We start from the raw sequence: 21322 nt of genomic DNA, 5'->3' as shown, positions 1-21322 counted from the left end.
CCGACAACCTGAATGGAGTTATGGTTAATTGGCTAATTGGAGACGGGTTTGACAACAGCTAAAAAACAGCCAATCTCGGAGGCGTCTCACCGATCAATGTCACAACATGCAATGAAGGGCCAGAACAATTCGTCAACATCGCGGATATGACTTCCTAAAACTCCGTCTTGCCTACGCCCAATGTTTGTTAAGGCTGGCCTTGGTGCAGGCATGTCCCCTGGCCTCATTTAAGCGCGACGTTCTGCCATCTGATGACGCGTAACTTGTAAGTAAGACATGGCCCGTCCCCAGTGGAGAAGGCGACCAAGCAACGTCCAATCCCCGAAAAGCAAACCACCCCCATGTATAAACCCCCGAACTGGTAACGCCAGCGCAGCTCCCCCTCGCCCCAAAATGTCAAGGTGAAACGAGGACGACGACGACCCTCATTTACAATAAACGGCCCATGGTCGGAAAATAAGGGAGCGGTGGAGACCTGGACCCGTTTTCCCTTGAAACACACTCGCCAGATGGGTCGTGACGGCTTGGCCTTCCAAGTCCAACCAGGCAAACTCGAATCCTGGAGAAGATCTGCCCGTCCTTGTCCCGGTCCAGAACATTTTGGGCACGCTGAGCACTGCCAACTTAGTTGAACGTGCATCCACCATCCACACCATCCACCCACGCGGCATCCATCATCCCGCCGCGGAACCTAGGCCAGCTCCTTTTACCCCTGGAAACCCACCTGTTGGAAATTGATGGCAATTTGACACCCATGCTCCTCACTACTGTTCTGTCTTGATCGAATGCGGCAACGTTGAGCCACCCAACTGTTCAAGCTTTCACTTGAGCCGCAGACAACTACCGAATAGTGGCAACTTGCCCGGGGCCAGGCATGGTTTTTGGAAAGCTAAACGCCCACATCCCGCTACGCTGGGTCATCCCCATGTCGATCTGTCTCGTCCGATGGCGCAACGGTTCGCAGGGTAGCCCAACCAGTTGACGCCATCCTGGCAGTCCATGAGCCAAATCGGTGGCTGACTGCTACCGCCTCCAGATCGATATAAGATCAGGACTTTCTCCTTCCAAGACGAGTTCTTCTTTCCTCATTCCATTCCATCCCATCTTCATCACTTTCATTCAGCAACGAAGCTAGTCTTCCGTTCCATTCTTGATACCAAGCCTTACATTCGTTCGTCGATACACTCCTTACTCAACTTTCAAAAACACCCGACCACACCAAACCCCTCAAAGTCATTCTCACTCAGTCAAAATGAAGGCCAACGTTATCGCCGCTACCATCTTCGCCGCCTTCTCGGCTGGTGTTTTCGCCCAGGAGCAGCAGGGTGAGCTCCCTACCGGCATTCCCTCCGGTTTCCCCACTGGCGCCTTCCCCACCGGCGGCGAGCGCCCTACCCAGGTTCCCGGTGCTGCCAAGCCCTCCGGCGGCTTCGGCGGTGGCTTCCCCGGTGGCTTCCCCTCTGGCCTCCCCTCCGGTTTCCCCTCCGGTTTCGGCGGTGTCCGCCCTACCCAGGTTCCCGGCGCTGCTCAGCCCTCCGGCGGCTTCGGCGGTAACTTCCCCGGCTTCAACCACGGCGACAAGTCCGGCTTCCAGACCCGCACCCGCGGCTCCTCCGAGGAGGCTGCTGGCTTCGGCGCCCAGGCCGTCGAGACCGGCGCCCCCACCGGCGTCCAGTCCGGCGGTGCTCGCCCCACTGGCAAGGGCAAGGGCAAGGGCAAGAACCACGGCACCGGCGCCCTCCCCTCCGGCGTCCGCCCTACCCAGGTCCCCGGCGCTGCTAAGCCCTCCGGCGGCTTCGGCGGCAACTTCCCCGACTTCGGCGGCGAGCGCCCCACCGGCTCCTTCTCCGGTGCCCCCGGCCCCAAGCCCACCGCCTCTGCTTAAGCGACAGCAACGACGAAATGCGTGGTCTGCGAGTTTGACATGGACCACTTGGTCCTGCAAAAACGGCTATATCAGGAGCATGCTTGGATGATTCTTTGTGATGGAAGATGGACTTTCTCATTCTTACTACTCTTCGCGGAGCTTTCTTTGTATAAATACAAAAGCCGCTTGGAGTAGCTGGCTGGTACATTGCATAGGCGTTTGTTTTTTATTGTACATTATCAATAAGATCATCCGTCGTTTTTTTATAACTTCTCTCTCTTGCACTGTGACTTGGCTTGTTTCGCACCAGCAGTGACTTCCAATTGTTATGACAATCTTGTGACTCGAAAAAGTTCGTCAGAGAGGATGGGATTTTCACCTTTGGTATACAAGCCGGCGGGATCTGACAGCAAGCTTTGTAAATTCAAGTCTTGAAATGGCATTGCTCTTCATATTGATTACACACTGACGTGGAGTTGAATCGATTGATGTAGTTGTATAGGATGTACAAAACGCACACTTACATCGTTAAAGCGGATCTTTTTAAGTATCTAGATACACGCTTGAACGATTTTTGGAGTCATCTGCTTTATTTCAAATTTCTCATTTACGCTAAATTTTTGGGAATTGTCAATCGAATCGTGCCTGAGTGAATATCGACGAAACCCAACCATGGCGTAGCTCCAATTACCCCATAAACCATCATTGACACATCAATAATCAAAACTATCCCAACCCCACAGATTGTTCTGAACTCTTAGCCAAGTATCGCCTGAGCCGACTTCGTTGACCCATTGTCAAATTTCTCTTGTCATAATCCCGCTTCATCTTTCACCGTTATTCATCCTTCAAATTCTTACAACAGACGAGCAGCAGCAAATAACGCTGCCATGGCGAACACCATCGTGGCAGGCTGGTTGACATTGGCAGCGCTTGCATCGGTCGTGGAAGTAGCAGCCTTGTACCCTATTAGCCTTCATCATATACATAAAGACGTCAGCGAACACCACTCACCGAGCCGGACGCCGTGGAAGACGATGTTGACCCAGCAGTTGCAGTTGAACCGGCGGTAGTGGCGCTGGCGGTGGCATTGGACGCAGCAACAGGCGTGGCGTCGAGATCACAGGTGTCAGCTGCCTCGGTAACGCCATCGCCATAGTACTGCCAGATGTTGTACTGCAAAGCACAATCGAGGCAGCCGTCAAGAAGATCAGTCCAAGTCGAGTTGGTGCAGTAGCCATCTTGTTCAGCCCCAAGAATGGCATATCCTGATGAGTGTCAGTGCCCTATTCCATCTCGAGTGAGGCGGAGCTTAGGATACGCACCACAGTCTGCGTGGCAATCGTACTTGGGGCCACTGGTAAGCTGCCGCGCGTGGAGTGGCACGATGGGAAGCCACTCCAAAGCGGTAGCGCTTGAGGCCAGAACGGCGACGACAGTAGTGAACTTCATCTTGGCAATGTTCAATTAGAGATCTCAACTTTGTGTATCGGCCAGTTCGAGCTTTGGATGTTGTCGACGTGGGAAAGGAGACGAAATTGAGAAGGTGAATGGCGCCCGCGTAAAAGGCACCACCTATATACGAGGACAATACCCAAGACGAACAGGGAATTGCATACGCAAGCTCCTCCGAGGATCCTCTTGGTGGATCGATAACTTGCAGCCAAAGGCAGTCTTGGCTGGGTGCCTTCAGCCGATGGGCTAATCACATCGTGGCGGCCGAGGATGCCGAGTTGCCCAGGTTGCATCGCCGCAGGTCCAGGTGGGGAGATACTTTGGATGCGGGACTTGGCTATTTTCAAGACGATTCGAGACCGTACGTCTTGTGTGACAGTTTGGAGATGCGGAAGGACGTACAGGTGTTCTAGACCTCACGTCGCATGCTTTAAGATCGAGGACACAATACCATTATGCCAAAAACAACCTCGGAATGGCCTAAAGCAAGTTTGATTCAGTGAAGAGAACTCCAAGAACAGACTCTCGAGGTACCATCGCCGAACATGATCAAAGTTCAACGACAGGGATGCCATGTCATTGTTGGAAGACAAGATCTGGGCGCAGGGCATCATTGGCTGATGACATCTTATCAGATGATGTGGTGCCCGCTTGCAATTTCTCGGTCTTCCTCCACAATCATCTGCGCCTAAGGCATTTAATTCTTCTTGGCCAAGCTCTTCACGCCTCAGGCTCAGCGTTTGGCGTCTGGTCCGACTCGGCCGGCAACATCTCCGTCCAACGGACCACGACCGCCGAAAATTATCGGCCGGACCGCCTCACGCTGCGAAAAAGAAGAGGGTTGGGCACAAACAGGCCCGGCCGCTGACACCCTGGTGCCAATCCTGGTCCAATAATCCATCAAATGGTGGGGTCTTTTTCCTCACAGTCTTGCGGTGTGGTCTTCATCCCCTGCCGGAATCACTCCCAACCCCGTTCACGACGCATCGGTCCAATCAGTCCCCCAGCATCACGACCAGGACCACGACCCCGTCAAAGACGTCCGGTTCGTCGCAAAGACCTCGCAGCGGATCCTCAACAAACAATCCATGCCGCCCAGATCCCGAACCGGTCTTCAGACGAACCACGCGCAGTTTTACCACCAGAAGATCAGGAATCCCAGCCCATAGGTGCATGGCCAGCGCAGGTGCGCTTAGCCCAAATCGACTGTTCTTTAACAAAAGAGACGTCTGCGCCGATGATGTTCTCGCAGGGGATCGTGAAGAGCGGCAAAAAACCGAGTGGCTGACCGAGCGACGGCGCCCACCGCCTCTTGTCCTCGGCTCGCCCTCCGTTGGCCGGGTGCTCGCGACACCGCCTATTAAAGACGCTGTGGTGTCCGCAGCTCTTGGGAAAGTTTCTCTCTTGGAAGACATCCTCTTTCGAGGTCATCCTCGATAAACCACACAAACGACCAGAAAACATGGCCCAGGCCTCGCCTTCGTGGCAGAGGCTGATGGGGCTCCTGTCGGTGCTGCTGGCACTGCTTCTCGGCATCTCGGCCGAGTCGCACGGTGCTGCTGCCACCGGCTGCCCCGCCGATTTCGCATCGGCCCCGGAGAGCACTTGGTCCGTCGACTTTGACAACAGGACCGACGTTTCTGAGAGTGAGTCACCTATGCATTACACACCAATGATAGACAACAAGTACTGACGTTTTTTTCCTTAGCCCAAGTAGAGAGCTCGTACGTCGAGAGCCTGAAGGCTGAGGTCAAGAAGCTTGAGGCGACCAGCTTGCACGGCATGGGTATGTCTGACCCCTGGCACCCCGATCAACCATCCACCAGCCCAAAGCTAACCGACCCATGCACAGGCGCCCGATCCAGCTTCGAGACCTTCGCCGTCAAGATCCCGGCCTCGTGCCTCACCGGCCCCAGCTTGAAGAGTTCGCTCATCGAGTTGCCCATCAGCTTCGCCAGTCTGCACATGCACCTGCAGAACATCCGAACCAAATAACCTCGATGGCGGTTTGCCCAATCCAAACCGCCGACACGAGATGAAAAAATCACCGTGTTGGATCGACCACGACCTCCGACACACCCACTTACATCGGGGTGTGCTTAGTGTACCATGATACACACTGAGCAAGTCCCGAACCCGGCTGCCACAATATGCGCAGTCTTACTATACGAAAGAAACGACACGATATAACGAAACGAACAACGCAAAAAACAATGGAACGATGTCACGGAATGATTCCCTCGACCCTCTCCGGTCGAGAAGTACGATAAAACGACTTTTCTTATATATCTCCGATACCAATTCTCCCTCTTAACTGAGGCTTCAGCCATTTGGCTATTTGAATAAATCTCATTTGTCTCCACAAAGACTCTTGCTGCTGTCCCCGTGATCCGATGTCTCATATGTTGACCCTGCCAGAGGGAATTTCTCCTCATTGGCCATGCACATGATGAGCCATGCTCGAGCCAATACTGCATTCGCAACGCTCCTCCACTACCAATGCAGACCCAAGCATCCACTATACCATATTAGCTCCTCGGAACATTGGAACGCTGCTTAAACTCCTTCATATCCTTGTTCTGTCCTAGCTCACTAGGGTCAATGAGTGGTTAGTCTCATGTTTGGTACGATAATTCCAAAACAGAATCGGCAGTTTGCTTGGAAGGAGGAGAGAGCTTACCACGAGCATGTCTGTTGAACAAGCAACGCCCTCGCAGGCTGTTATTGTATGGCCCTTGTTCCAGTCCGCCTTGGGAATCGCGCCGCTGTTGGAACTTGACGGTGGTGATGAGTGTATTGTTGGAACACCATCTCCCTGGACCAGTTCAAACATTTCTTCGAGCCAGCCATCTCGCAGTTCTCAATGTACCGGGCGAAATAAGAGTGGTCTCGGGCTCTCTGGGCACAAGAAACGACACCCTTTACCTTGGAATCGGCCTCAGTTTGGAGCTTGCTTGGAACACAGAAACGGTGCTGTTGCCAAGGGACTTGGAGATGAGTTTGAAACATGACTGTTGTAACATCTTTAATTAGCCAATGCTGGGAAGACACCATCGTTTGCTTCTTAACGATTAAGGCTTGTCTTGGAATCGGCCGGGACAAGTTCAAACTTGGTACTTGGAACGCAGACCGCTTGATATCGCTCAAACCTTTGGAAGCTGAAGCTATTTTTGCAGAGTCGAACTCTGGCAAAGCTTCTAAGAAGTGGTTTTCAGGCGAATGGTTTTGAAAATGATGGCTTGGAACCCTTGTTTTGTTCCTGAGGTGTAATTGTTCGAACATGAATAAGAGTCGCGCAGGACAAGACGTATTTCAATTGGAGAGCACCTCATGAGCAACATTTGTCTCCGAGTTCTGTCCAATGCCGTGAACTTGCTCTGGTAGTTCTTATGTTGCATTGAAACGTCGGCTTCCAAGGGTGGAACTCGGTGTGTTGAAACTGCGAATAATGGGGATTGGTCAAAGAAATAGAGGGTGTGCTAGTCGAAACTAGGTGACGACGAAGCCTTGCCCGAGGATTGGCTTGAGAGAGTGCGATATCCAGTCGAGAGCAAGCGCAGATAGTGAAGGGCCGGGTTGGAGTAGAGCTTCTCGCCAACGTAATGGCTTGGGAACTGGTCATTTCTTTGCATAAGAGTCAGATTACCAATCACCGACAAAGAATCCTTGAGACAAGGTTGAAAAAGAGGGCGAGTACCCACCGTGCAAGCGGCTGCTTGGCGTAAAGCTCGAGATTGCAATTCCAGGCTCAGTATCAAATGCTGATGTGAAGAGCTTGAGATGATGAGGGGCGGAGATGGATGGTGGAAGTTAAGGGGGGAGTTGCCGCAAGCGTAGCAGATGCAGACGCAAAAAGTGAGAGACAAAGAGACACTTTGGTATGAAAAGTTTGGAACAGAGGTGAAGGTCGATGAAGAACTTAATTCAAGGATAGAGGTGAAGTGGTGTCGAAATAGGGAGGTGTACATAAGCCGGTGTGCAAGCGTAGACGCAGGTAAATAATTCAGCAACCTGCAAAAGAAGGTGAGACCAGGGGGATAAAGGCAGAAGGGTAGAAGCCCTGATCGTTAAGGAAGCTTGTGAATTGAAAATGGGCAGTCTAGTGAAGCGGCAGTGAATAAAAGAGACAAGTCAAGGCAGGTCCTTCAAGGGAGCACTCATCTAAACACACACAACAGGCATAGTCTAGTCTTCCAATTCGGTTCAAGTGGACTTGTGAGCATTCCCTGTAATTGGTCTTGTCGATGGCGTGCAGTTTGTATAAACTCTTTGCCAAAGGGGATTGTACAAGATGATCACAGTTCAACTGCCGAACAAGCCATATAGACAAAGATATGGATTACGGATAATGGACAGTGCAGTCAGTGAGGTAGCTGAGTGGTTAATATTTGCTATGCTACCTAGAAGGTGTGCAGCCCTGTGGCTAGTGTCTTTGACCGATGAAAGATACTAGTCCATGAAAATCCTCAATGCCAGATGTCCACCATCCTTTCACGAGGCCAAATCCTGTGGTATCATGCATACCATGTCCGTACTCCCCAACGCCTTATTTACCAGCCCTCAATGAAGCTGCCCGCGCTTGAGAAATCCGCCAAGGGGTATAGATGAAGAGAATCAGGCGGTACGAGTGCCCATCTCATCACCGCACCAGGTGTAGCCACCCTCGTTGCGGATACCGTCATCTGTGAATACCAAGTAAGAAAGTGGAAACAAAACGTTGGGGGGGTTAGGAGGCTTACTGATGTTGATGGTAGCCTCGATGATGGACTGGTCGTGGGCGGGCTTGCAGTAGCAGCGCATGATGACCTCGTTGCCACCGATCTTGGTCAAGCGGCAGCTCTCGCAGCTCTTGTCAAAGTTGCCACTGCGAACAGCGAGCGTTAGCAAAAGAGTGAACGCGCATGGTGATGATTGTCTTCATACCGCTTGGTCCACTTGATGACACCATGGTCGTTCTCGAGGCAAAGGCCGAGCTGGAGGGAGGTGTGGTACTCCTTGTCGTCAAGACCGAGGCAGACGGCCTTGAGATCAAAGTAGGTGCCGCCGACACGCTCGCGGCGTCCAAGCTGGATGTCCTTGCAGGTCTGAGCGAAGTTACCTTCGACGACCGCCTTGGCCGTAGTGCCCTGGGCAGAGACGGCAGCCGCGCCGACTGAACCGGTCGCGAAGAAGGCGACAAGAGAAGTAAGGGCAGTAGTAGTGAGCTTCATCGTGACAGTTGGAAGAGTTGAGGGAGATTTGTGATGGAGGGTACGACGGGGAAATTTGAGGATCAAAGATGGTGTATAGCTTTGTGTGTGATCGTGTGTTGCCGGGATGAGTGGAAGAAGAGAAAAGCTGAGACGCAGTTAGATGAGAGAATGCAAATGGAAACCTCTACAACCATAAGAAATCGTTTGTGAGGGAAAGATAAAATTAAGGCAGGAGCTTCAGGTTGTTCTTTCCTTCCAATGATATTTAGGCCGTGAGAAGGCTCTGAGCTCTCAGGATCTTAATTGAGACTCATTCAGGGGACCCATGTGAATACGGTGATTTCAACTCAGTCAATAAAGGCCAGAAAATAATAATATTGAATGCAATATTACTGCAAGCTCTAAAATATACAAGGGGCAGGAGCTACTTGTTAGTTGTTCACTAAATTTCAAGGTGATATCCCTCTGCTTAGAGTGAATGCAACTAAGAACACAACCTTAATAACGCAGCACATTGAATGCTTTAGCGGTGAATGTTTGCATATGGTTTCTATATAGGGAAGGTACCAGTACTTTAAAAATCGCGTTGCACCTCAAAATGTGTTGATGGCCTTTCACCTTCATCTTGAAGCCATCTTTCGTTTGAAGCAACATTCTTGTACAACAAACTCTTCAGCACAACATCGTCACAGCCCGTGAACTCTATGTTAATAAGTTTTTGCACCAGTGATGGTTTCTCCATCAGAGTTTGCTCTTCTATTGAAAGCGCAGAGGTACTGCCCACCAACCCTCTCCTGTGTGTTCGGGTCCTGCTACATCCACAGGCTCACGTGCCCTCTTTCGATTCCTCTCCCAACATGAACTTCACTACTGCTCGCCCTCTCTCTTGGAGGTAAGTACTGAGTTGATCTTTCCGTCGTCAACCTATTAACGTCACGTGAGCTTGTCGAGTTTTTTCCCCTCCCCCCTCTTGGTTCGGACTCCTTCACAAAAACCCTCGACACCTTCCAAGCACTCTCATTCAAATATTCCCGTCTCCAACTTTGGTTGCTCTTCAGCTCAAACTTCTTCATTGCCATTTGAATTTTCAGCTTTTGAAAATCGGTTCAAACTCAGGCAGATGCCTTTGAAGTTCGAACACCCAGCCCCAATCAAAGACAGGGTAGTGGTTGTACAATCGCTGGGGAGGACATGATGTGTGGTATGCCGCACTGATCCGGCATGGCCTAAACCCCCCTCAGCGGTGGTACAGCCACTACCATACTGATCCTCAAGTCCGGCGCCTTCAAGCCATTCAGAGAGGCAACAGAGTCATCCCTCACCGCCACACTTGAGCTACCCATCATCATCTTTGGTTCAAAGCTCCAAATCCTTCTATTCGCAAATTCTTCATTTCTAGTTGTGCTGGAGAAGAAAGTTCCAAAGCGGCGGTTCAAATTTTTCAAGCCCAGTTTCAAGATTTTGATCCATGTGGTCGGGTAAGTCTTTATTTTCATTGCCTCGTGTCTCCCTCTTGCAATTTCTTTGCTATTCAGATTGCCTCAATCTTTCTGCTGGAGCGCATCCGTCGGTCTTGCCTCTTTGCTATCTACCTATTCACAAAATGTTGCATCTTGATCCGTTATCGACAATGACCACACCTTTGTGTCTTTCTTTTGTTTCCTTTCTTCTTGATCACTTCTCTTCCTATCACAGAGATTTCCTTGCGTGCTTGGTCAGTTATATTTTGTACCCTCCGACTCGACAATCAGACCCTCCTTAGAGAGGTGCTCTCCCCTGCTCTTGTGTGGCACGCTTGCTAACCAAAACTTTGAACTCAGTTCCCGGTTCCAAAAAGACTTACATGAATCTGCCGAGAAACGACAGTACACGACTAGCCCCAGCTTCAACAGTCTTGCCAATACTTCTGTTCCAAGTTGCCATCACACAGCCAATCTAGGCCAAACTCCAATTCCTACACCAAGGCTGGCACGACTTATGATTGCCTCACGAGAGGGGGCGATCAAAAGGCACATTTTCAAAGGCGCAGGTTCGAAAAGCCATCAATGAACCTTGCCAACAATACACTACGCAACCACCACTCGAATTGTCTCCCCAGAGGAGGTTGGGATGGCTTTGGCTCACTGGCATATACCTGCTCGAATTTCCACGTTCAAAATTTGTTCTTCCTTCATCTAAACGATGAAGCTGGAATTGTGTTTGAATAGTGGTTCAAATAAGCCCTCGGTGCCACCACCCAGGGTGTCACTACCGAGGGTGTCACTACCCAGGCTGCCACTACCGAAGTTACCGCTACTGAGGCTGCCACTACTGAGGCTGTCACCACCGAGGGTGTCATGTTCGAGACCACAGTGTGCTGTTCGAACATTGGCTCGAATCGACAAGGGCCTTCAAGATGCCGGGGGGCGGGGGCGGGGGCGGGGAAAACCAAGACATACGGCCCCGGCCCCCCTCCGAGTTCGAATACGTGACTAAAGGCGCCGGCCTCAGTGCCAAATCCACCGCAGCTCTGGGGCCGGCCGCAACGACGCACTACGGCGGTAGGGAGTGGTGCCATGGGGCAACCGGATGGCTATGTGGGGGGGGGGTTCCAATTCGAAAGAGAGACGCGGGCCGGCATCAGTCAGCCATCCCATGGTCTCGTGCGTGGAAGTGTGAAAGTTGCACATGGTTCGGGGATGAATGGAAGGGGAGCTGGTCATGAGTCGATGGACAAGTTGACGGATGGCACAAGAGTGGGAGAATGCCAAGTTGACAGGCCGGGAATTGGGTTTGGGCGGCAAGTAATTAAAACGTTTTTTTATTTTAAAAAAAAGCCAAAAAAGGGAACAGTAATCTCACAGTCGAGACCGGTCAATTGGCGTGCCAAGATGTACCCTGCGCGCCAGTCATGTCAAAGTAGCCGCTTGCGCACAAAATGACCATTTTTCTGACATTATCGAAAGCTCCCGTGCCAAGAGCGGTCTGTAAGCAAGGTATATTCATATATCATTCAAGAGCGCATCAAATTCAACTGATCCAAATTTATGTCATTAAACTCGTAGCATCCTCCCCATCGATATATGGGGGGATAAAGGTCATGGTGCAATTGCTTTTCGTCGTACCGTGCCGGCCGTCCGTGATTGCTTTTAATAAAATAGGAAGCAAGAGGCCAACAGGGCAGCGAACCCGAGACCCAGCGACGGCGCCACGCCGCTGGCCGCGTCGGGCTTGGCGGTCGAGGTGACGATGGTGCCGGGGGTCGTCGATGTGGGCGTCGTGTCGGTCTGGCGCAGGATGTAGATCTCGCCGGTGGAGTCCGAGGTCATGAAGAGGCGGTTCTGGGAATCCCAGGCGAGGCCGACGGGGCGGAAGCACTGCCCGGGGCACACGCTCAGGTCCTTGTTGTACATGATGTTCTTGAGCGCGTTCGTCGAGTCGCTGCTGGCCACCGGCTCGCCCTTGGAGAACTCGACGGCTGTCAGGGCGTAGCCAACGGGGTCGGGACGGTTGACTAGGCAAAAAATCGTTAGCTAGCCGTTGCGCGACAGAGAGGGGTGGTGCTACTACTCACAGCTGCCGCGGAAGGACATGAAGGCGTGGGAGCCGTCGTTGCTGAACTTCAGAAAGACGGGAGACGTGTGGGACTGGAACGTCAGGCGCGGGGCGATGTAGTCGTTGTGGCAGCGGGTGTCGTTCATGGTGTTGTTCTGCTCCATCGAGAACTGGTCGCCGACCTTGAGGGAGTCGTTCAACGGGATGCTGGTGTCCCAGACGGCGAAGCACCGCGGGTAGCCGTAGTTGCCAGCCTCGGTCTCCTTGGCGACGGCGCCGAGGAGGTTCAGCTCCTCGCCGGGGTTGTTGTCGTGGATATCGACGCCGTTGCGGGTGATGTCGTCGATGGAGTTGTCCATGGCCCAGACATTGCCGGTGGAAGGGTCCTCGGCGACGGCGACGGCGTTGCGGATACCCCAGCCCAGGAGCTTGCCCTCCGTGTTGAAGTCAAAGGGGTCGTTGCCAGACTTGCTCAGGTCAAATGCCTTGACCTGGGCATGGCCGGTGGAGGTGTCGAGGGCGTCGACGTCAAAGTTCTCGTCCACCCCGCGGGAGACGACGAGCCAGTTGCTGGACGCCTTGGACATGACGAGGGTGCGGGTGGTCTGGTCGTTGTTGGCCATGTTGTCGATGACGACGGCCGGCTCGGCGTTGACGGTGCCGGCCTTTGCGTCGTAGGCCCAGGCGAGGACCTGGTCAACCGAAGAGGCGTACAGGGTCTTGCCGTCTTCCGCGAGAGCCATGCCGTGGGTCAGCTGGCGACGGTCAAGTTAGCTACGGGAGATGAACGGGCTTGGCGGAGCATCTTACACCGGTGTTGTTGACCAAGAGCTTGCTCTCGGTGAGCGTGAGGCAGGTGCCGCCATTGTCCTTGAACGTGACATGGTAGACACCGACGGCAGCATCAAGGACGAGCAGCGCGCCCTCGCTGTCGACGTGAATGGTCCGGGGCTTCTTGTAGCCCGTCGCGACAAGCTGTGCTTGCCACCCCGGGGCGACCTGGGGAGTGTTATAGCTGGGGACGATGATGTCGGCACATTCCTCCGCCAGCACCGCAGTGGCGGCTGCTACCGCAAGGGCGGCAGTTCTAAGACCCTTCATGATGGATAGGCGAGGCAATTGGCAGACAACAACCGTGCTTCACCTTGAGAGCCTGGGTTCGTTGACGAGCTCCGGTTTTGTAGACGGTGAGGGAGAGAAACGACAAGGCCCAAAGCTCGGTGGCAAGGTGAAAGGGAGATGTCACAACGTTGGGCAGTACCGGGATAGACAGGAATTGTCCCGCGGGATGGGTAGCGAGGCCTCAGTCGACCTTCAGGGTAGCAGTGTCCACACTCCACTTTTAAAAAAGAGAGACATGCTCATGGCTCCTCTGCGGAAGTGCCCCTCCAGCCCTCCTCGTGTGGTGAGTGGCCGAGATGGAGGCGAGCGGGCGATCCTCTGTGCCTCTTTGGGAGTCTGGAGCTTCTCTAGCGCAATCGGCATGGCGGCTGGGCGGTGGGGGTGAGAGGCCATTGACCCACGAAGGAAGCTGTTATGCTTGTTGGACATGAGAGGAACAGTGAGGGAGATGGCTGCAACGTTGGGATGACAATACATGACCGATGAGCGGCGTCTCGCATGTGCGCAGCTGCCCAAGCCAGACTCAATGCGCTGGACTTTGCTTTTGCCATCGGCCGATTTGGCAGCCCTGGTTTGAGTCGGCTATCTTAGGACGCAGACGGCAGTCAATGAGGGCATCGTGACCCTTGGCCATGGAGACGGGATCTCGGACCAGGTGTCAAGGTGCGACAATGGCCGCGGCCCGCAGTCGAGCACCTTTCGCAGAGCCCGGCGCCATGGGAGAGACAATGAAGAGACACGAGCTGAAGCGGGCAATGTCCCTTGCTTCGTGCATCGCGACGGATGTGCCCGGCAACAACCCGGTGTCCAAGGGGCGGCCAGGTTTAATTGGTGCGTGGAATGGTGCGGTGGTTGCAGCAGCGCTCGTAGAAAAGGCGCATTCTCGCAGGTCGGGGCATGTTATCGGACGGTTCAAGTTTGATGTGGGGGAATAAGCATGCAAGACAGCGTTAGTTGCATCTTGTTCGGTGGGCAACGGGAGGGGATCCACGGTCCAATGATGACCGAACGAGGCAGGTCGTCGGCTAGGGCCCTCTTTGCGCTGGATCAAGGCGTGGTGCTGAGGGGCAGCTGTTGGGATATGCCCATGGTCGTCGTCTAGTCAGCTGAGAGGGGTAGAGATGTTGATGTCTGGCAGCCAAGCCAGGTGGTGGATGGCCTCGGCCCGTGAGGTCAGGTAAGTGAGAGCACCTCTTCATCGACATCGACTACGAGAGGACCTAGGGGCGTGCTATTGATCGAGAGAGAGACATGGTCTTTCAGTAGCGCATGGCAAATGACGTGTTGCCAGGTCTTCATGTTCGTATTCAATGTGTCTCGGTCTGTTCGCATGTTGACGGATTCAGCTGCGATGCCCATAAAACTCGAGCAGCCTGAGCTTCACCGCCGCTAGTCTGTGACAATTCTGGGATGTCACTTGTTGGGTTCTTGGATGGCCGTGGCTTGGCGAATTCTTGCTGCATTTGGTGCAAATGGCGACGGGAAATGGCCGAGGTCATGACGGAGGGAATAAATCTTTGAGCGGCAGTGGACGACGCGCCACGGCCTAGACCCCGAGTACCCTGGCACAGGGCCCCAATGCCTTATTCCACTTTCGTAGCATCGTCTCTTGAGTCCTCAGGTTCCTCCGCGGCCACACGTTCCGGTCGGCACAGGTCTCCGGGAGAGACGCCCATCTTCAGAGCATAGATTGTCCATCACCGTACGGGAAGGGAGGTCCATTCTGCCCCGTCAATTTAGACACGCTCGGCCGCATGTCTTCCGAACCGGACTGGCTGTCAAATAGACCAAAGGCCTAGTTCGTCAGCGTACAGGAGCCAAGACGGCGTCGCTGGCCCAAGGAGGAGAAAAGCCAAGGGCCTTTTGTCTCTGAATGTCTTCCTTCGCCCTCCCATTGACCAACCACCTGTCTATCCGACCTCACGCTTCGCCGTCGCAGCCGCCATCCCACCTTTTCGGCCCAATGCCTTCTTACTTCGACACCAGTGGCCAAGAGACATGCGAAAGCTGACCAGGCCGTTTGTGCGTTACACCATGCAACGCAATCACGATGCGACCACATCCACGGCATGATGAATACCGTAAACTGCAACCAGTGCGCCTCTGACACCATGGATATATCCCGAGTCCAATGGCGGGCATGACATGTCGCACATTGTTCAGGGCACCAGGGCACCCGACATCTCGCGTCGCGCTCCCAATCGACGGTTGCGACTATGGCACAGACAGAAACGGCGCCGCCATCCCACACGGGAATACTTCGACACCCAATTCATTCACCAGGCGAGTGCTGAGTGGTGACCGCAGGGCAGGGCTTCCAAGCTGCTGGCCACCCCCTCTCTTCCCCTCGCACTAGAATGGCCCTATCTCCATGTTCCCTGTCGCTTTCGAGCCATGTTGCGCCCCTCCCATCCCAAGAGCCAAATCCCAGGCCCCCAATCCTTGGCGCTGGTAGCTCGCTTCAGAAGTTAGGTCTGCCATAGTGTCTGAAGTCGCCGCTCATCAGAGAGAAGCAGGGCCTGCCCTACACTACGGCTACAATTCAACGTGCGACCAGGTATGCATCTGTCATGCCTAAAGCCAAAGATGGCTGCAAGGACGGGCCCCCGGTTTGGCCTGTCAAATGAATGTCAAGACACTGAAGACCAGATCGGACCAGACTAGACCAGACGAGTTTTTGTTTGTTCAAATGTCGGGGTTAGATCGATCACCATACCGTCCATCCCGAAAACAGATGGGCTGGTAGACAGTTCAGAGCTGCACGGGCAGATAGATTGCCAAGGTCGACAGCGCTCTGCGAAATACAACACCCCTGGCTCCATGTTAGACAGACTCTTGTCGCCCACACGTCGACCGTCAATAATGCCGTGAGACATGTGCCCAGCACGCCAATACCGCATCGACAGGGGCTCTCCGGGGTTGAATTCGCGGTTTGGGAGCTTGGCGAGACAACAACGTGCTCCTCGACTCGTCCCAGGCCGTCCAAGCTCCCACTTCCAAGACCTTCTGGGGCCTCTGGTGTCCATCCGGTGCCCATCTGGCTGCCCTCCAACCTATCACCAACCTCCTTGGCGTTCTCCGCCCATTATCAACCGGTTGCCACGCTGCCGTGCCATGCCCGCCATTGTCTCTTGCCAAGCTTGCCCTCTCACCCTCAGCATCCTGCTCATTGGCGCCGATGCCAGCGCCGTGCCTCGCCAAAGGCCTTGGGAGCGGGACATGCGGAGCACAAGAAGAACGGCCATTCCACCTGATTCACTCCATTTTCCCGCCGCCCTTGACCTGAGTCCTCTTCCCCCGAGGTCTCCCAGCTTTCTGCCAGCCAGAACCAGCCACCAGAACCAGCCAAGCTGCCGCCAGCCCACTCACTCGCCCGAGGTCACCAAAAATTCGCTGCGCTGCGCTACGCTTCGCTTCCCATGGTGCAACTTGGACGAATACTTCCGCTGCTCGTGTTGCCGATGCCCCTCCGTTGCGTATGACGCGTTGCGAGACCCCCAGTCGGCAAACATCCGCTTTCTGCTGGATCCCTTCTCTTCTTCTTCCTCTTCTTCCTTGCTGTCGCTTATTTTAGGCCCGGCAAGGTACCGTACGCTGAGCTTGGAGGGTGTCGCCAAAGTGGTCCATCACCAGTCCAACTCTTCCTCACGCTCAGTCAGCTTCTTCCCCTAGGGTTCCTATTCCCTCTACCAGCTTCTTCCACCACAGGCAGCAAAACGGAGGAGGGAGGAAAAAGGAGAAGACGGAGAAGAAGCAGACAGACAGTTTGAATTGGGATAGGTGCAAGCCTGCCCACCGACCACGTCTGTGCCCCTCCCAAAATTTGAAGCACTGCCAAACACTCGAGACAATGTTCGCAACCACCCAGCAAGTGTTTTTGTCCGCCCTCGCGGCAACAACCTTTTTCTTTGCGACCCCTTCGTCTGCCGCCGCCGTCGCCGTCCAACCCCGACAAGGCCCGGGCCCCGTCAACGACTGGATCACCATCGACTCCAACGGCAACGCCCGAACCATCTCGCCGTCCGTCGTCACCAGCAATGGCGCCCGAACCACCATCAGCCCGCCGCCGTATTCGCTGACGGGCACCGTCTTCACCGTCACCGCAACCAACGGTGCTCTGACGACGAGCACCGGTGTGCCTCCGCCGCCGACCGCGAGCAACACCATGGGGTACGGCGGTGTTTTCTCCGTATGCAACAACAAGATTGGAGAGGACGGCCCGTTCTGCCAGCCGCGACGGGGTAGCACTCTGCACGTGGAGACGACCTACTACAGTAAGCTTAAATCAAACTCGTCCCAATCGCCGGACCCTCCCCCCCCAAACTAACGTTTATTTCTCCCCCAGTCACCTGGGACACGACTTTCTTCGCAGAGGCATCGACGCCGATCGGCATCATCGGCTTCGACGTTGACAATGGCGTCACCGACAGCGCCCCTGCGTTTTCCATCACGAACATCAGCGGCGGCAACGGCTGGGTGCAATGGACACCGCGCTTCACCTCCCTCGAGGACAAGGAGGCAAACAACATGACCATCGTCATCATGTATGAGGACCCCGACACCGGCGAGGAGAAAAGCCTCCCGGGCCCCGTCTTCACCCTCAGGGCGGCCTTGTCCAACGACGGTACCACCAACTCGAGGCCGAACCTGCTTGCCATCCTTCTACCCGTCATCCTCATTTCTCTCGCCATCGCCGCGGTCATGTTCTGGTTGTATATCAGACGTCGCCGGCGTCACGCGGCCGCCGCAGCGGCATTGAAGCAGCCGGCCGGCGAGCCTGCATCGAGCCCGATCCGCGCCAAGCATGCGCAAAAGGGCAGCGCAGACATCCAGCTGGAGCCGACAAGCCCGCCGACGAGCCCACCACCCGGTTCGCCGCCGGGGACAAATGTGTTCCAGGAAGAAATGCGCAGACAGGCGCGGGAGAGGGCGTAATGACGGTCGACATGAAAAACAATAACAACAACCAACACCAAATATCTATGTTAATGAAAGGGCTTGTCCCGCGCGCGACACGCGTCGCGGCCGGACGACGGGAGAATCGCATGGTAACGGCTTTCCAGCGATATCCCGTATTTTATTTTAGGACGAAGGAACGGCCCCAATGACCAGAAATGATGAATCAAAAATTACGGATGAAATACATCCTAGCTTTCCATGTTACCTTCCTGGTTGATTTGTGTATCGCGCTGGCCCAGTTGACTGCGTCACATCCCTATCCATTTTCTTTGAAGGCGAGCCTTGAACAACGGCGGCATCTCGTAAGGCCCTCCATGCTCAGCAGCGAGAGCAATCAACCCCCACGCTTTAATCGCCGTGCATTACCAAGAGTTCAGACACGCTTTCTGCCATTGTCTCTGAAGTTGTTGAAGAACATTGAGCTGAACGGGCTCCGCGTCCGCCCATCGCCCCCAAGACATACGAGCCTGTGATGTCGCAACTAGACTGCTCGTATTGGATACTCCCTTACTTTCGACGACGCAGGGGTGAAACTCTTTGCTTTTGGCTGCCTCTTTAGCCACCCCAGCAAGGCAGCCAGCATCACTCATCGACTGTGAATGACTTGGCCCCGCGGTTCGTGAGCGGTGGGATACTTTAAGTTCGCCTGGCTAATACTGTTCGTACACCTTGGCGATGACGAACAACCAGGGATCAACCCGGACGACAAGGACTCGTATGCTGCCAGAGGGCCGCAGTCGTTGAAGGCGCAGAGGGCAGCAAACGGTGCGTTTTGACAGCCAGTTGCCCCGTCGTGACATCGACATCCTTTCCATCCGCGCGTTTACAGTTGCATACGATACGAGCCTAGCATAACTCAATCCATCGAAGGAGCAGTGGAATTGAGGGGGGAAGACCGAACCTTCCGAACAGCCTGCGATATAGTGATGAATCTTTTGACATCATGGTCATGGCCCGTTGACACCACGCATGCCATTGAGGCCGCTGGCATCGTTTGATGTTGCACTACTCCTGCGAAAATCATCCAGCCAAGCCCAGGATTCAATTTAACCTTGCCGAGCGGTCTTGGCAATTCGACTGTCCAAGTTGCAAACAGAGCGGCCATTGACGCTATCTAGGACGTGAAGAGAGAACACTCGAGAAAAACAGCGGCATGCCTGATCTTGGACAACACCACATATATAACGTGCCCAACCGACACCGCCGCCGCTAATCTCGTTAACAAACGAGTCTTTTCAAAGCCTCGCAACGAACCTTCTTCCGTCCTTCAATGAACACAGACCACCCGTCATCCTGACCAAGTCTCTTCTCAGAATCTTCCCCGTCGCGTTCCTCGGCAGCCTGTCCACCGCCCAAACACCGCCTCTTAGCCTCTTGTATCCGCTGACCTGCTCGTCTACGGCGCTCTGAATATCCCGCAGCCTTTGCATGACTTCGTCTCTCCTCATCGAGTCGCCGTCCTTCATCACGACCCACGCGGTAGGCACCTCTGTAAGCTGGCTCTCGTCCCAGAGAGCCCCGACGCCCGCCTCCCTGACACCCGGGTGGGAGTTGATAATCTTCTCCAGCTCGGCGGGGCTCACCTGGAAGCCTTTGTACTTGATCAAGTCCTTTGTGCGGCCGACGACCGACACCCGACCTTGCGGGTCTATGCGGCACACGTCCCCTGTATTATACCACCCGTCGACAGGGAATGCCTCTCTATTTGCCGCGGGGTTGAATGCGTACCCTCGCGTCATGTTCGGCCCGCGGAGCCACAGTTCTCCGGGTCCGCCCCTCGGCGCGTCTTCCGTAGTGCCTTCTTTCTTGAGGGCCGCCTCGATGCCTGGTAAGAGCTTGCCTGTGCAGCCCTCGGGGACAAGCTCGTCAAACTCCTGGTAAGCCACGTAGCCCGCGGCCTCCGTCATGCCGTAGGCCTGCACAAGCCTCCACGGGGCCCGGCTCAGAAGCCTCGAAACCTGGTCGGGCTTCAGCGGGGCGCCGCCGATGTTGATGATCTGCGCTTTGGAGAAGTCGTAGCGCTCGGTGACGTCCGAGTTGGCGAGGGCCAGAACCACGCTGGGGACGCCCTGGAACGAGGTGGCCTGGGTGGAGGCGACGAGCTCCCCGAAGCTCTCGATGTTGTACTGCGGCATGGCATGGTGGAACATACCCGTGTAAGGGCCAAGAAAGAGGGGCGCGGTAGTCATGGCGATGTGAGCCCAGGGCGTGAAGGCCACGGTCCGGGATGACGGGTTGAACATCTGGCGTTTGCGGTCCAAGGCGACGAGTTGCAGAACGTTTGAGACGAAGTTGTGATGCGTAAGCTCGACTCCTTTTGGCCTTCCTGTTGTTCCGGACGAGAGGTGTATTGATGCCAGGCGCTCCGATGTATTGCACCAGTGGGGAATAGGGAGCCGAGTAGGAGCAATGAAGTCATCCGGAATATGCTTTACATGCTTCCTCCGCTCCACGGCAGAGAATACCGCTGGCCGTTCCCATATCACACCTTGACCGTGGAGATCCTTCGCGGCCACATCCAGAGCCTCGTGAACTGTCGAAATCATCGGCCCATAGGCTATAACGAAGTGAGGTCTCGAGACCGCAAGCCCATGGCCAATCTCCGAGGCTTTGAGGGCATGGTTGATTGGGCACGCCACGCCCCCTGTCCACAAGATGGCATGGAACAGCTCGAGAAATTCAACGCTGTTGGGCAACACAATAGCCCAGCGCGACTGGTCCGGCTGGGAAAGCGTCTCTTTCAGCCCCCTGGCAATTCTGCCCGCACGATCCCGTAGTTCCCCGAGAGTGATACTGCGGTTCGTGAGGCTGTCCGCGGCGACGATATGGGACTCTGGGAGCGGGGTCACGCTGGTGTGAAGCAACTCTGTGAGGTTCAGGTCTCGAGGGATGTCGATGTTCTGCGATGCGTACGTCCTCATAGTTGCGATGACAGGCGCATCGTTTTGGGGTTCAGCCTTGAAAACACAACTGTCGGACGACCGAATTCGACATTAAACAGTTGCGAGGTCCCAGAGAGAAGCGTAGAATGACGGGTTCTTTGTCAGCCGGTACAGACAGCGCGGAACAATGCGACGAAGGGTGAGCCTCACTCAAGCGGCTGCCGTCCGAACCACCCTTGCTGAGTTACTGAATGGCAGGGTATGGCTGTCATCATCCGCGGTCCTTGTCCGAAGGCAAAATCCTTTATGCA

The 21322-nt window shown here is 54.6% G+C and overlaps 7 protein-coding genes across 7 annotated transcripts; 3 read left to right on the top strand and 4 right to left on the bottom strand.

The window, feature by feature from the left end:
• Positions 1–1252: 1252 nt before the first annotated feature.
• On the top strand, positions 1253–1885 carry EsH8_I_000153 (uncharacterized protein; the record flags this gene model as incomplete). Its single annotated transcript, XM_083267566.1, has 1 exon — positions 1253–1885. One exon carries the CDS (start codon positions 1253–1255, stop codon positions 1883–1885), a length of 633 nt encoding a protein of 210 aa, XP_083118004.1.
• Positions 1886–2723: 838 nt separating this feature from the next.
• On the bottom strand, positions 2724–3319 carry EsH8_I_000152 (uncharacterized protein; the record flags this gene model as incomplete). Its single annotated transcript, XM_083267565.1, has 3 exons — positions 2724–2825; positions 2882–3135; positions 3193–3319. 3 exons carry the CDS (start codon positions 3317–3319, stop codon positions 2724–2726), a joined length of 483 nt encoding a protein of 160 aa, XP_083118003.1.
• A 1465-nt stretch (positions 3320–4784) lies between these two features.
• Positions 4785–5317, top strand: EsH8_I_000151 (uncharacterized protein; the record flags this gene model as incomplete). Its single annotated transcript, XM_083267564.1, has 3 exons — positions 4785–4968; positions 5031–5108; positions 5175–5317. The coding sequence occupies 3 exons, from the start codon at positions 4785–4787 to the stop codon at positions 5315–5317; spliced, it is 405 nt and encodes a 134-aa protein (XP_083118002.1).
• A 2619-nt stretch (positions 5318–7936) lies between these two features.
• On the bottom strand, positions 7937–8532 carry EsH8_I_000150 (CVNH domain-containing protein; the record flags this gene model as incomplete). Its single annotated transcript, XM_083267563.1, has 3 exons — positions 7937–8004; positions 8062–8186; positions 8246–8532. 3 exons carry the CDS (start codon positions 8530–8532, stop codon positions 7937–7939), a joined length of 480 nt encoding a protein of 159 aa, XP_083118001.1.
• A 3110-nt stretch (positions 8533–11642) lies between these two features.
• Positions 11643–13149, bottom strand: EsH8_I_000149 (PQQ-dependent sugar dehydrogenase; the record flags this gene model as incomplete). Its single annotated transcript, XM_083267562.1, has 3 exons — positions 11643–12007; positions 12068–12803; positions 12859–13149. 3 exons carry the CDS (start codon positions 13147–13149, stop codon positions 11643–11645), a joined length of 1392 nt encoding a protein of 463 aa, XP_083118000.1.
• A 3871-nt stretch (positions 13150–17020) lies between these two features.
• EsH8_I_000148 (DUF4448 domain-containing protein) lies at positions 17021–18105 on the top strand (the record flags this gene model as incomplete). The annotated part of the gene is made up of 2 exons (XM_083267561.1): positions 17021–17444; positions 17516–18105. The coding sequence occupies 2 exons, from the start codon at positions 17021–17023 to the stop codon at positions 18103–18105; spliced, it is 1014 nt and encodes a 337-aa protein (XP_083117999.1).
• A 1259-nt stretch (positions 18106–19364) lies between these two features.
• On the bottom strand, positions 19365–21050 carry EsH8_I_000147 (uncharacterized protein; the record flags this gene model as incomplete). The annotated part of the gene is made up of 1 exon (XM_083267560.1): positions 19365–21050. One exon carries the CDS (start codon positions 21048–21050, stop codon positions 19365–19367), a length of 1686 nt encoding a protein of 561 aa, XP_083117998.1.
• Between the last annotated feature and the right edge of the window lie 272 nt (positions 21051–21322).

This window comes from Colletotrichum jinshuiense, chromosome 1 (genome assembly GCF_051148585.1).
Source record: "Colletotrichum jinshuiense chromosome 1, complete sequence".
NCBI lineage: Eukaryota > Fungi > Ascomycota > Sordariomycetes > Glomerellales > Glomerellaceae > Colletotrichum > Colletotrichum jinshuiense.
Note: the sequence above shows the minus strand (reverse complement) of the source record. Positions and strands in the feature narration are given on the sequence as shown.